Below are 14,349 nucleotides of genomic sequence, written 5' to 3'. Positions count from 1 at the left end.
AACAAACCAACATATTCATACTTTGTACCAAAAATCTTTTGCTTAAAAATAATTTTAAAAAGACATAGATCTTCTTGGAAAAGGTGTTCACTTGATGAATTTGAAACGTTTCTTTCTCAGCAGGAGCACACATGAGGGAGAAAGTGATTTGTTAGAGAGAGGTTTGGGGGGCAGGGATATGCTGTGTGAAGTGGAGCATAGCAGGCGTTCAGTGAATCCTGCATTGCCAGGCCTCCAAGAGCAGCTGGTACCGTCTCCAAGAATGACCGCATTGGCAAATTTCAGAGACCCAGGCGGTCCGATTAGCTCTGCCTTGACCATTAAAATCAACAGTTAATAATGTTCTGAAAACTTCAATGCCTCGTGAATATATTCAAGTCTGGGAGATGTTCTTCATTCTGCTGATTTCTCTTCAAATCATAAGACATGCATCCTGTGGAGGTCTCCTAGGCTAGTATGTGTAGAATATTGTGTAGACATTAAGACTTGGTCCATGAACTCCAGGAAGTCAAGGTAGAGATTAGTTAACAACTGTGTTTTCTTATCTTTCCAAGGGTGTTCACAGAAGTTGGTTTGAGATGATTTTTTCCAAGAGATGCCAGGGTTCCCCACAGGCAGACATGCCTGTCTGTAAGGGCTGGCTTCCAGATGACATGTAACATCCATCCATTCATTCACGTTGAGTCCGCTGAAGACACATAAACACACCCAGCTGTGGAGACACAGCTTTTCCTTTTCTTCTTTGCCATTGAGCAGTTTCTTTTTCTCTGCAGTTTCCTTAACTTTGTTTTTTTCATGAAAGCACAGCAGGTACAACCATTTTAACTCCATTTCTGGCTGAGATCCCCTTTGGTAAACATTCCCTTAAAAGTTAAAAAGAAAACTACGCACGGGTTTTTCCAACAATGAGAAAAGTGCAATTTGTTCTTTTTTGTTTTGATTAAAACATCAAAAGCTCGCGGCAAGGGCCTCTTAAATGCAAATACCCTCTTCACCTCCTCTTAGATTTCTGAGTTCCTTGGGACTTCCCAACAATTCCTGTTTCTCTGAATCTTCTCTCTTCCCTGGCTGAGCAATTCTACCATCTAGCTCTTTGGAAATCAATGATAAATCATGTGCATGCTTTGTTCAGCCCATGCAGTCTTTGACTTTGGGGTTCTAAGCATTTATCACCCTTAGTGAGATAGACAGCATCTGATTTTGTTGACCGATAGGCATAGAGAGGACTGGGAACATGTTAGGCATTTCATCATGACATGTGACAGATATAAACATTCTGTGTGCATATTTTAGCAAGAACAACATATTTATAGTTACATTGGAATTACCCAACTCAAAGCAAAGATACAGAGTCAGTTTGACAAGCTACTTTTCTTTGAATATTCTACATTCCAGAACTATTCTAATGCTATAAAGGGATGGAATTAAAAGTGAATACTTAGGAAAGAGCAGGTGTTTTACCTGGCAAAGCCAACGCCTCTGCTGACTCCATTAGCATCTCTTAGTATTCTTGTGGAAATGACATGTCCAAAAGGTTTCAGCATATTCTCAAGTTCCTGCTCATCCATAGAAATGGGGAGATTTGATATGTAAAGGTTTGTTGGGTCTTGCTCTTGTTGCTAAGGGAAAAAAAGAAACACATGTGGTAAGTTCTGAATATTGAGAAACACTGCAGAAATGGATACATTTTCCTTACATTGCCATCTAGATTCCAATCTCCAACATTCTGCTCAAGTTCTTTCAGTAAGGGCAGTGTTCCTTTTCACTGGATTCCTATGCGCCAGGATGCTTCTCATAGAAACAATGTCATCTGTGACAACTAAGCTTTCTGTCCAGCCTTCCTTAGAAAAGACTAATGAACTTTTATTGAGGTTGAACAAAGGTAAACACATATGTTCCATGACCATTAACTGGTGGTTCTATAACCACTCTAATTGCCTTCACCACTAGTTACTAATGTTGCATTTAGAGAGTGTTCATAGTCGTGTGTGTGCACGTGCTAAGTAACCTCAGTCGTGTCCAACTCTTGTGACACTACAGACGATAGCCTGCCACGCTCCTCTGCGGGACTCTCCAGGCAAGAATACTGGAGTGGGTTGCCATGCCCTCCTCCAGGGCATCTTCCCGACCCAGGGATCCAACCCACACCTCTTCCATCTCCTTCATTGGCAGGTGGGTTCTTTACCACTAGTGCCCCCTGGGAAGCCCTTCACCACACACTAGGCATTGTTTTAAACCCTTGATATTCCCAGCATATATAATTGTTACTATTTTAAAGAGGACAAAATTCAGCCATGGCTTGTCTAAGTTACATAGCTCATAAACATCAAAGCCAGGGCTGAAACCTGGGGAGTATCCCCCAAGTTCATGAGTTTTTCTGTCCTACTATACTGCTTTCCACTGAATCAATGTGGGAAAAAGAGGTATGGTCCTAGAACGTCATTTATCATCAGCCTCAGCATCAGTTGGGAACTTGCCAGTAACGTAAATTCTCAAGACCCACTCCCGGATCAGACACTTGAGTGTGGGCCAAATGACCTGTGTTTTGACAAGCCTTTCAGGTGATTTCTGATGATTGCTCACTGCCACAGAACACAACTAAATATTTACACGCGAATGAGATTATGAAGTAGTACTAGTGCTTAAATAAGCTTCTTTAATAGGATGGGAAATCAAACAACCTGCCAGCATTATTTCCAAGTACACGAACATTTGCTATTTCACAGACTGAATTTATATGTTGGAACTTAGTTATATGTCTCAAAATAATGCACAGCCAAAAACCTGACGTGATTAAGTGTTAGTCGCTCAGTTGTGCCCGACTCTTTGCGACCCCATGGACTGCAGCCCACCAGGCTCTGGTGTCCATGAGATTTTCCAGGCAAGGATACTGGAGTGGGTTGCCATTTCCTTCTCCAGGGGATCTTCTCAACCCAGGGATCGAACCCGGGTCTCCTGCACTGCAGGCAGATTCTTTACCGACTGAGCTACAAGGGAATGCACAGCCAAACACCTGATGTGATTAGTTAATATCAAAACAGATCAGATACTTAAATGAACTATTATATTTTAAGTAAAACAACAAGAAACACAATCACATTGGGAAAAGCACTTCTGAAGTCTGTAGCAAATGAGATGATATAACAGTAAAAATATCTTTTGTGAAGAGATGATATCTTCTGTAGATATTTGAGGTTTTAAGTACAATGAACACGATTCCAATTACTATTACAGGTCAAGAAACAATTTTGGCATGAAACTAAACTCCTTTATGTTTAGCAGTTCTAAATATTCATGTAGGTCATAATATTTTTATTAGGCTTTGAGATGAATAAGATCTATTATTAGGTTCTTTTTGAAACACAGTTTAGTTTTCAAGCTTTTTGATCACCAGGGAAATCTCTGCAAATAAATACGCACTCAATCAAAAAATACAACACAACTTTAGCATTTGGGAATATAGTTTAAATGGAGAAGCTGTATAACCGTGGTCAGTTTCTCTCACTCTCTCACACACACATCACTAATTAATGGTGTGATCCTAGAGAGAAAACGGAGATATTATTTTTTCCTAAGTGACATGATCCCCACCCCTTAGTGGGGGTGATTAAAAAAAAGTGGCATTTCAGATACATAATAGCAAGCCTATGCACATATAACTTCTATCTTGATATTATTTTACTACCCATCCTTTAATTTTAATCTTCATATCATCTTTCCAAAGCCAGGTAAGCAAATAGCATCATAGTTACTGGATAATGAGGAAATAGAAGCATGAACTTTTCATCATCTTACTTGAAGACAATTTGATAATTAGTGACAGGGTTCAAATTAAAGTTAGTCAGGTTTTCTATCTTCCGTCTCAGTGCCCTTTCCACTAGTCCAGTCCAGTGTTATCCACGCCGTAATCATTTGCATACCATCTTAGAAAATGTGCCAGCCATGTACTAATTTTATTTACTTAAAACTTTTCTTTACATCAAAATACCTTTGGGCTTAAGTAAACCCATTTAAAAAGACAACAGTATGTTGCTTGCATGGCTAAAAGGCCAGGATCACTTTGCATAAGTAGGTTACTATCAAAACTGGTAACAAATTAATGTTATTAAATTATATTAGATATTGCTTTTTCGCAGAAGATTTTGACCTTGGTGGTTGATTCTCTCTTAGTTACAAAAGAGATTTGTAAGTAAGAGAGGTACTGACCACACTAGGACCAGACAGAGTCTTTTTCCTGGGAAGAATCAGAGTTGAGAAAAGAATGACTTTCTTCTAGTGTGATTTTTGGAGCTTACACTTCCAGGTCAACTCAAGTCCCAGTGGGAGTTCGTGCTTTAGCCCAGAGAGCAGACTGCAACATACGGCAGTCCCAGGAATGGGTGGGAATTTGCCCAGTGTTCTGCACCCCTTTGTCCTAAAGGAGGATAAACAGCCATAAGCAAACTATCCCCCTAGCCAGCATTCTGTACAATCTTTTCATTTTTCAAGTAGCATTAATATCCTGATTCATTTACTTGCACCTTTTCAAAATGGAGTGCAATAAACAGACAGAGCTTATACACAAGAGACTGCCCAGGAAGCTACTTTCCGAATCCAAATTCAAAGGGCAAGGCCAACTCCTAATCTGTATTCACACAGACAGTACAGAATTGGAGAGGACACTCCTTGATTTGTGTTCATAGAAAGACTAGAGTGCGGGACAGTGTTATTCATTAACTCATTCTCTCCTCTGAAATACAAGTCTTGAACATATTTGTTGACTTGACAATAGAAGTTAATTTCTATATAGAATGACCTTTAAAATAATATATACATCTAAATTTTTAATTTTATTTATGCATCAGGTTTATGTAAACAGACGGTTTCTTTTGAAAGGCTCTTTGTCACTGTGAACCTGAAAGAATATGCCTTTTAAATTTGAAAAAAAACAACAACTAATAACTCATATGATACCTACACTCTAGAAACTTTTACCAATCTGTTTTTAACTTTTCATGATCATTTAGCTCCAGAATAGAGCTGAAGGGGCACCTCATCCAATAGGATCATTTAACAGATGGGGGGAAAGATAGAGACTGGAGTAGTGCTTATGATTTACTCAAGGCCATCCAGCTAAGTAGCAACAGGCTGGAAATAGAACCCATGTCCCTTCACGCCTGGTCTAATGTTCTTCCCAATGCTTTATACTGTCTTTCCTCGTAAACTCCAGAGAATAGTAGACAGAAGTTTGTAGTTCAGAGAAATATTAGTACAGAAAAGAATATCTCTGCATATCTTATTTCATTCACAGTTGCTTATTCATTACTTAGTTTAGACACAAAGTTAAGCCAAAAAAAGGGGGTTCCTGGGCTTAGTTGGCATCTCACATACCATCACTGAATGACCCCTCTACAGCATATAATCTGTAAATATATGACTATAATTCATACATATACTACACTTAATGGACTGTGTCAGCATAAGTAACTCCTCCATTGGGTCTGTCCATATCTTTTCATCTGTATAGGGACTTCTTGATTTATTATTGAGCTTCATCAAAAGATTGTGAAAAAGTTAGAATGGTACCTGCCCCATTGTTAATGGGAGCAGAGACGTTGCCGTTTTATGTAAGAATATGTAAATATTCATTTCATGACTTCACTTGCCATGGATTTTTGGTGTTGGATTTATTGGTGTTCATTCACTTTTTTAATGTAGTTTGGAACAACTTCAGAACACTTTGAGGAAGCTTAGCAAATGAAGACAAATAGAGGTCAACATTATTGCTCACATCATGACCAAATATTGTGTCTGGGTCTGTGTTTGTTGGATGCATAACATAACTATTATATATACATGCTTCTAGAAAAGGTGACAATTTTTGAACAAGATTTCAACACTCAATCTGATAACACTCATGCTTGATGAAATTCTATTTAAATATTCAGGAAGTAGTTATTGGCATTAGAGATTTTAGAGCAAAGTTTCTCAAGCCACCTGTGGTGGGAACCATTTTAATTTCCAATCTGTCACAAACTGATATTTGTAAAATATTTATATTTGCCAAAGCTAATAGAACAAAATTAAAAGACACAAAACACAAGTTGCAATTTTTATTGCCATATTCAAAAGATCAAAATTATCTTTGGATTAAATGTCATGCTAATGTGAAATTGTTATAAAAAGTTTTAAATGCTTACTCTCTATTTCTGTATGTATTTCATTTTGAACAAGTACTATTTGGTAGATCAAATTATAACACTGATTTAGGGGGAAATATTTCTATTTTTTCCATGATAATATATTACACTAAGTTACCAGTCTTTGCCTACTTTATGTACTATCAAACTTTTCTTTTTAGAAAAGCACAACATTATGTGCAATCAATTAATAGTCACTTTTAACTGTTAAGTGGACAAAATTGTCTCAGGATGAATTGTTCTGAGCAGTGGTGACAAAATACCCTGAAGATGTTTGAAACAACTCTAAAGCAAACATATGATTTTAAATATTTTTAAAACACATTGAAGGGGATGGTCATATAGACTACAGATAATAATATTATTCCTTACTGCAGCAGAGTTTTACAGTATTTAAGGTGTTTAGGGGCATTTATTTTATTTTATATGGCCCTTTCTAACACTCCTAGGCAGTAGATAGGCAAGAGTTATTATCATTACTCTACAAATGAGAAAATTGATTCTGATATTTTAAGAAGGGTACCAAACACACATGGTAAGTGAATAAATTACATCATAAGTGATATTTTTTATCTTGATCAAGATCAAGATAGTACCCTTTGTACTACATTATGCCAATTCTCGGGATTGCCAATAAATACTGCTATTCAATGGATCTCTCTAGTAGAATGAAAAATCAATGTGGACACAAAGGTGCAATTGCTTTTCTGTAAAATTTATTTAATTGGAGGATAATTAAAATATTGTGATGGTATCACTTTTTAATGGAAGAGCTTATTTTAAATGCTATAGCAATTTTAAAATTAATAATAATAAAAAGTGTTTTCCCTTTCCCAAAACACAAAAACATGGAGTCAGAGCCTCTTGAACTAACAAGCTGCCCTTAAAGGCAGCAGAGATTTTAGAATCAGCTTAACACTAACTTTGTACACAAATGTTCTTACCTTTCTAGTAACATCATCAGCCTGTTTGATGCATAGCTCTAGGAGTTCCAGCTCATTTCGGCAAGATCTGGAGGAAACCAGCCATTCTAGACATACTCCTCTGATGATTAATTTCATTTGCTACCTGGACCGAGCCACAGGCTGCTCAGAGAATTGGTCAGGCATTGTTCTAAATCTAGCTGTGAGAGTGCTTCCTGAATGACGTTAACATTTAAATTAATTTGTTTACTGCATAAAACAATCACCCTCTCTAATGTGGGTGGGCCTCATCCAATCACTGAAGATCTGAACAAGGCTGATCCTCCCTTAAGTTTAGTTTGACCACCTTCAAGCTGGGACACAATTTCTTTCTGGCCTTTGAACTCAAAACTGAAACATTGGCTATTACTGGGTCTCCAGCACAGCTTGCTGACTTCAGATCTTGCGACTTGTCAGCCTCCATAATCAGGCAGATTTCATGAAATAGAATTCTCTCTCTCTCTCTCTCTCTCTCTCTCTCACACACACACACACACACACACACACACACACACACACACACACACACACACACACACGTACCTTACTGGCTGTTTCTCTATAAAGACTCTTAACTAATACAAAGTGTTAATTTTGTCAAATCTGTTTTACCATAAAAATATGAGAGCAGTCTTAGCTCTGACCTTCACATAGGACCTTTTTGTTCCCTAGCCACAAAAACATGGTCTTGGACCAGGTATAAAGAGAGCCAGAGTCTCCCCCTTTCTCTAGAAGCATCTATTGCATTAGAGACCATTAAAGGGAAACTAAAGAAAGACTACTAAGAAGAAGTAGATTTTCACCCCTAAATAGTGTCCAATAAAGATATCCTCTGTCTTATCTGCTAAGCAATGAAGGCGGCTGCCCTCTAGTTTCAATTGTCTTCTGCCTCTCCTAAGAGTGAGAAGGCGATTTCTCTTCCCCGGCTCTCACATACTGATGGAGGCAGAGCAGAGCATCCAGCAGTGTTATCTCCTGAGGCACCAATAAGAACAATCTCCATAAAATAAGAATCAATAAGAACAATTTCCCTAAGGAACACATGTTGCAAAGAAGGATTTCATCATTTCAGATTCCATGTCTAAGCACAGCATTGGCAACTGGAGTTCTTATCCCAAAGTTCAACTGGGGACACGGGTTAGTTCTGGACAACACACTCAGCAGAGAATGAGAAATCGTGTCCAAGGCTCAGGACAACCTGAACACTGGGTCACGTGCTGCTCTTTAAGGCAGGGCCCTGGGATGAGGTAAGCAGTGAAGGGCTAAGCGAGCGCCCTGCGTCTCAGTGACTGCGTCGGAGTTACCTGTGTATAGTCCTGGGCCAGGCGGGGTCCTGGCTCTGCTCGACTTCTCCCTTCACAGGACCTCCTGAACTCAGCCCAGTATCACCTGATGGGATGGTTTCTCCTGTGAGAAAACGCTACATTAACATTCTACAATATTGAGCTCTCTCTATAGTTTTATTGTAACGTACTGTTATATCACAAATACGGATGGTCTTGTACTCAGACTCCTGAAGGTCAAGAATGAGAGCAGGAAACAAAACTATAGAGAAACAGACTCAATATTGCAAAGAAATTACACCCCCTTCCCTCAGTCTCATTCACCTCTCTGATGGGGCTTTCGATGCCATGAGTTTTAGAACAGAATGTCATCACCTGATTCGTGGACAATAACTACGGTTCTTCTTCAAGCAACTGAAATTCTGGAAAGGGCGTGAATATGGCCATACATTCGCTACAGCACCCTATTCATTTCTTCCGGAATGATCATTACAACACACACACATAGGGAATGCATGCGAACCATCTCTGTGTCTTCTGCCCAGAACAGCTGAGCCTTGCTGAGGTTCACAGGCATGTTGGGGGGCACACACAAATGTGTTGCCAAGTGAGGCGTAAAGGAGCTAAGGATAAAGAATTCCACTCAAGGGCAACCATTCCCACTGGGCTCAGTGTCAGTGACACCTCAGCACCTACCACACATGGTGATTACTGGAATTGTGCGACAGGACTCAGGTGGTAATTACGGGGTCCCTTGAAAGTAGTGCATCCTAATAAAGTGTAGGGTACTCTGCTAAATCTGAATTTCTGTGTGAAAGAACACAAAAGGTTTTAATGTAAGTATAATAGCAAAGAACAAATCTGACTCGATGTTGGGTCCATTTCTTTTTTTTTTTAATTTTAGTTTTTTATTTTTTAAATTTTAAAATCTTTAATTCTTACATGCATTCCCAAACATGAACCCCCCTCCCACCTCCCTCCCCATAACATCTTTCTGGGTCATCCCCATGCACCAGCCCCAAGCATGCTGCATCCTGCGTCAGACATAGACTGGCGATTCAATTCACATGATAGTATACATGTTAGAATGTCATTCTCCCAAATCATCCCACCCTCTCCCTCTCCCTCTGAGTCCAAAAGTCCGTTATACACATCTGTGTCTCTTTCCCTGTCTTGCATACAGGGTCGTCATTGCCATCTTCCTAAATTCCATATATATTTCTTTTTACTTTAACTTTTTTATTCTATTGTTTTTGCTGCAAGTTAGGGATATTGCCAATAGCTTGAAATATATGGGATTGCCCATTCTCTGACCCTTAAGGGTATAACACTTTTTCATTTGCATAGAGATAAAAAATCACAGAACAGTGAATAACATTTGTTTGTTGCAGGTTTACAAGAACATCATGACCAGATTTACCAGAACAGCTGCAAGAGCAAAGGATTCTGGCACCAAGAAGTTTGCAACAACCAATCACACCCCCTCCCCTCTTAGTATAAAACAAGACCGAGTTCTAACTCGGGTAAGATGGTTCTTTGGGACACAAGTCCACCATCTTCGCAGTCTGCTAGCTTTCCAATAAAGTCATGATTCCTTGACCCACCAACTCATCTCTTGATTTATTGGCCTGTCATACCGCGAGCAGGATGGGATTGGACTTGGTACCATAAGTACGTCCCAAATATTGCAGAGGACATAGTCATACTAAAATAGTAATTGCTACAAAGGATTAATATTACTGTCAAGTCATATAAATTATTTGTTTTTATATACGATTCATATTGGGTTTCCCATGTGGCTCAATGGTAAAGAATCCACCCGCCAATGCAGGAGACTCAGGAGATGTGAGTTTGATCCTTGGGTCAGGAAGATCCCCTGGAAGAGGAAATGGCAACCCACTCCAGTGTTCTTGCCTGGGAAACCCCATGGACAGAGGAGCCTGGTGGGCTACAGTCCAGGGGGTCACAAAGAGTCAGACACAACTGAGCACAGCATATACACACGATTTATACTATTTTTAAGCTTACTTTGCACCACATACCAGGCTTTAAAGTTATTTAAATTCATATGGTTCTCTTCCTTAAAACAACCCCTGTCTGTCTGTCTGGTTAATGTCCTTATTTTATGTCACAAAGCTGAGGTTAAAAGAAGATATTCAACTGTTTAAGGTCACACAGCTGTTAAATCCAATGCTAATTCAAATCCCAATCTATCTGACTCAAGAGACCTGAGATTGCAACAAAAGTAATGTGTTTAAAGGCTGGTTCATAACTTCTAAGGGATCAAGGTGAAGGAGCCAGCACTGGGTAGATTCCTACAGGTGTTCAGTGGAAGCACAATTGACCGTTCTATGGATGGAAATCCCTTCATCCACTGAGTCTGAGAAAGACTCAAAGTTAAGATCTGTTTTCAAGGCTAGCAGAACAAAAATTTCTCAAGTTCCTAAGAAAAACACCCCTGACTAGTTTTCTTCTAACCTCTACTACATGAGGATACGTTTTAAACTATATGCTTTATATAGAGGAAGTGAAAAAATGACAGCTTGGTATGTGAAATGTTGCTGTTGCATTGTTGTTTTGCTCGAATCTTTTATTCCAAAATTGTCCAATGTCGATTTCACAGGAAGCTGGTTTTGTAAAGCCATGCACATTTCACATGGGATAGAGAAAGAAGGTGCTTTCAGTTCGACACCAGTACCTTCTTTAAGAAAACAAATTCAGCTGTACATGTAAGTACTGTCAGGCTAAGTGAGGGATGGCATATCCTAGGTTTATTTAGTCCCAGTCTCTCTGAAGACAGCCTGAGAAGACTGTAGAACTTCTGGTGGCCTGTGATCCTCAACATTACCATGCAGAAAATTTGTGTGTGTGCGCGCCCATGAAAACTGGTGTATCACTATCAATGCAGGGAGAAGGGTCACCTGGATGCTACCATCTTGTTTCATTTCTTATATTTCTGGTATGAAAATCATGAGCTTGGTAGAAAAACAGCAAGCAAGATGTACATAGAGGGTTGCAGGTGTTCAAAGGACATAAGCCATTTTACTTTTGAAAACTATTAACTTCCATCACCAATGCCAGCTTTTTTTGGCACATAAATTAACTGTAATTTTCTTGAAATATATCAGTGGGAAAGTGATCAGTCTTATTCTTACTGTGACTCAACACTGAGTTAAAAGGATGCCACCAAGACTTCCTGGAAGGTGGATGAAAAAGCACACATAAATCTGTTTCTCTCCAGTTCTACGGAATCGTGGGCTCCGGGCCAGGGGGAAGAACGGGGGGCGCTCAGGGACACACTGCTGATGCCAGCCAAAGCCTCTTGTGGATTTACATATCTTGACTCAAAGCACTTTACTAAACAGACCATCCTCTTATAGTTTACACTGTTCCTGTTGACTGTTCAGCTTCCGAGGTGGCTCAGTGGTAAAGAGCCTGCCTGCCCATGTGGGAGATATAAGAGACTTGGGCTTAATCCCTGGATCAGGAAGACCCCCTCGAGAAGGATTCTGAAGCCCCATGGACAGAGGAGACTGGTGGGCTACAGTCCTTGGGGTCACAAAGAGGTGGATACGACTGAGCATGTGCGTGTGTATGCACGCGTGCACACACACACACATTGACACACATTCACTCACTCATCAAACATTTGTCTGCTCCGTATCAGTCACTGAGCTAAATCCTGACAACAGAGACATGATGGCTTGCCTGCCATAGAGAGCTCAGACTTACAGACAGTGCGCAACAAAATCGCAATAAGAAAAGCTATTTCCTGTTAGTGGACACATGAGTGCAACCAAGGATGGAGACATCTGCCTCCTATACTCTTACTCTCCATAACATGAAATTCTGTCTTCCTCAATATGGTGACTAGACAGTCTAAATTATTTCTAAATGGTGTCTTGGCTACATTATGAACATAAAATTAATTCCTGAAATATATAACCCTCTAGGAGATATTAACCACTAAGACAACCAAAATTTTCAGTGTGGATTTAATATTTCAATTTTAACAAAAAATTCTATGTATAAATCTTTAGAAAATGTTAATTGGGAATAACCTGTAAACAGATAGTGACACAGTGATTCTGGCATTACAGAGTTTTATGACAGTAACTAGTTATCATTTCTCAGCAAATTTCCTGAACTGTAAAATAGAAATAATAACTAATAACTTCATGAGAATTCAATGACACAATGCACTAAAAATTTAGGGGAGTTCCAGACATATAGTAGAAACTCTGTAACTCATTATTCTCTCTATAATTATGAGTAATTATAGAAATAAAAGCATTTAGGACATTGTAGAAGGAGAGTTATGAACTAAATGTAAGTCATGTTCATAAAACAGCAATTATTGCTATTTAGAATCTGCCCCATTGCGTTTCTCATGGGTGCAAACTTACCAGACCTTATATTAAATTACATAGAGGTGGACATATTAAACTGATGATGAGATTCTTAAAATGTAGCCACTGGATCAGCAGGAGAATCTAGAAATGTATCACAGGGGGAAACAGAACACTGTACTTATCATTTCTGAGCTAAAAAGATTAATGATTTATTACTAGGCTCATTAATCAAAACTGTGTGGCTTTTTTTTTATAAGGAGCAATTCCACTGTTCAAGTCAATTAGCCCACCAAAGCTATTACACCAAAGAAGCTGCAATGCTATTCAGACTTCCCCAGGAGTATTTGGAGTATAAAATAAATGCTATTATTCAGAAGATACCGAATTGCTAAGCTTCTTAAATTCATACAATTGGGAACCTGCCGTACATTAACATGCTAAAACTCATTAAGAGTCTTTTTTTCCCCAGCTTTAGAGTTATTGGCATTCTTAGCACAGTAAGAACAATAACATGCTCCAGGCCTCCAAGGAAAGAATGCCTTGTGCTCCTCCAGCTCCACTTCAGGGCATCACTGGGGCAGCAGGGGTGCCCGTCCTTTGAGAGGGTGGCAGCTTCTGCTGGATGACCCTAAATCCTAGACAGGACTGCAGAGCTGGATCATACTGTGTGCGGGAGAGGAGAGGAAAAGGAGTAGCAGGTTTATAACATCATTTATCTTTCCCTTGTTAGAGCTCTATTTAAAACATTCCAGAATTAATATGCAAAATGTGAGAAAGGATTTAACCCGTCAATTAGAATCTATGAGGCTCTTTTCTTTTAACTGAAGGATAGCTGATTTACAATGTTGTGTTTCAGGTGTAGAGCAAAGTGATTCAGATATGTATAACATATACATAGAGATATGTATATGTATATGTAGAGATATATATATGTATATGTATATATGTGGTGTACGTCTGTGTGTGTATAAAAGCTATACAGTGGACTTGCCTGATAGCTCAGCTGATAAAGAATCCACCTGCAATGCAGGAGACCCCAGTTTGATTACTGGGTCAGGAAGTTACCCTGGAAAAGGGACAGGCTACCCACTCTAGTATTCCTGGGCTTCCCTGGTGGCTCAGATGGTAAAGAATCCGCCTGCAATGTGGGAGACCTGGGTTCAATCCTTGGGTTAGGAAGATCTCCTGGAGAAGGGAATGGCTACACACTTCAGTATTGTGGCCTGGAGAATTCCATGGACTGTATAGTCTATGGGGTCACAAAGAGTCGAACACGACTGAGCAACTTTCACTTCAACCTATACAGTAGGCCCTTGTTGGTTATCTAGTTTTTATATGGTAGTGGGTATCTGTTAATCGCAAACTCTCACTTTATCCCTCCTTCCCTTTCTCTTTGATAAGCATAAATTTGTTTTCTGTATCTGTGGGCCTAATTGTGTTTTGTACATAAGTTCATTTGAGTCATTTTACTTTAGATTCCACATATAAGCATGATCATATGATATCTGTCTTTCTCTAACTGGCTTACTTCACTAGGTATGGCCATCTCTATGTTCGTCCAGGTTGCTGCAAA

At 39.3% G+C, this 14,349-nt stretch overlaps 1 protein-coding gene across 17 annotated transcripts in view; it reads right to left on the bottom strand.

The window, feature by feature from the left end:
- Positions 1-14,349, bottom strand: part of RBMS3 (RNA binding motif single stranded interacting protein 3) — an 811,389-nt gene that overhangs the window by 295,567 nt on the left and 501,473 nt on the right. For all 17 annotated transcript variants that reach the window (XM_069561193.1, XM_069561198.1, XM_069561203.1 and 14 more), the window contains one exon: positions 1,462-1,619. In XM_069561193.1, the coding sequence (XP_069417294.1) occupies positions 1,462-1,619 (158 nt within the window). The remainder of the gene's footprint in view (positions 1-1,461; positions 1,620-14,349) is intronic.

The sequence above is a fragment of the Ovis canadensis genome, chromosome 19, assembly GCF_042477335.2.
Source record: "Ovis canadensis isolate MfBH-ARS-UI-01 breed Bighorn chromosome 19, ARS-UI_OviCan_v2, whole genome shotgun sequence".
Classification (NCBI taxonomy): Eukaryota; Metazoa; Chordata; class Mammalia; order Artiodactyla; family Bovidae; genus Ovis; species Ovis canadensis.
The sequence above is the reverse complement of the archived record's forward strand: the minus strand, read 5'-3'. Positions and strand labels throughout refer to the sequence as shown.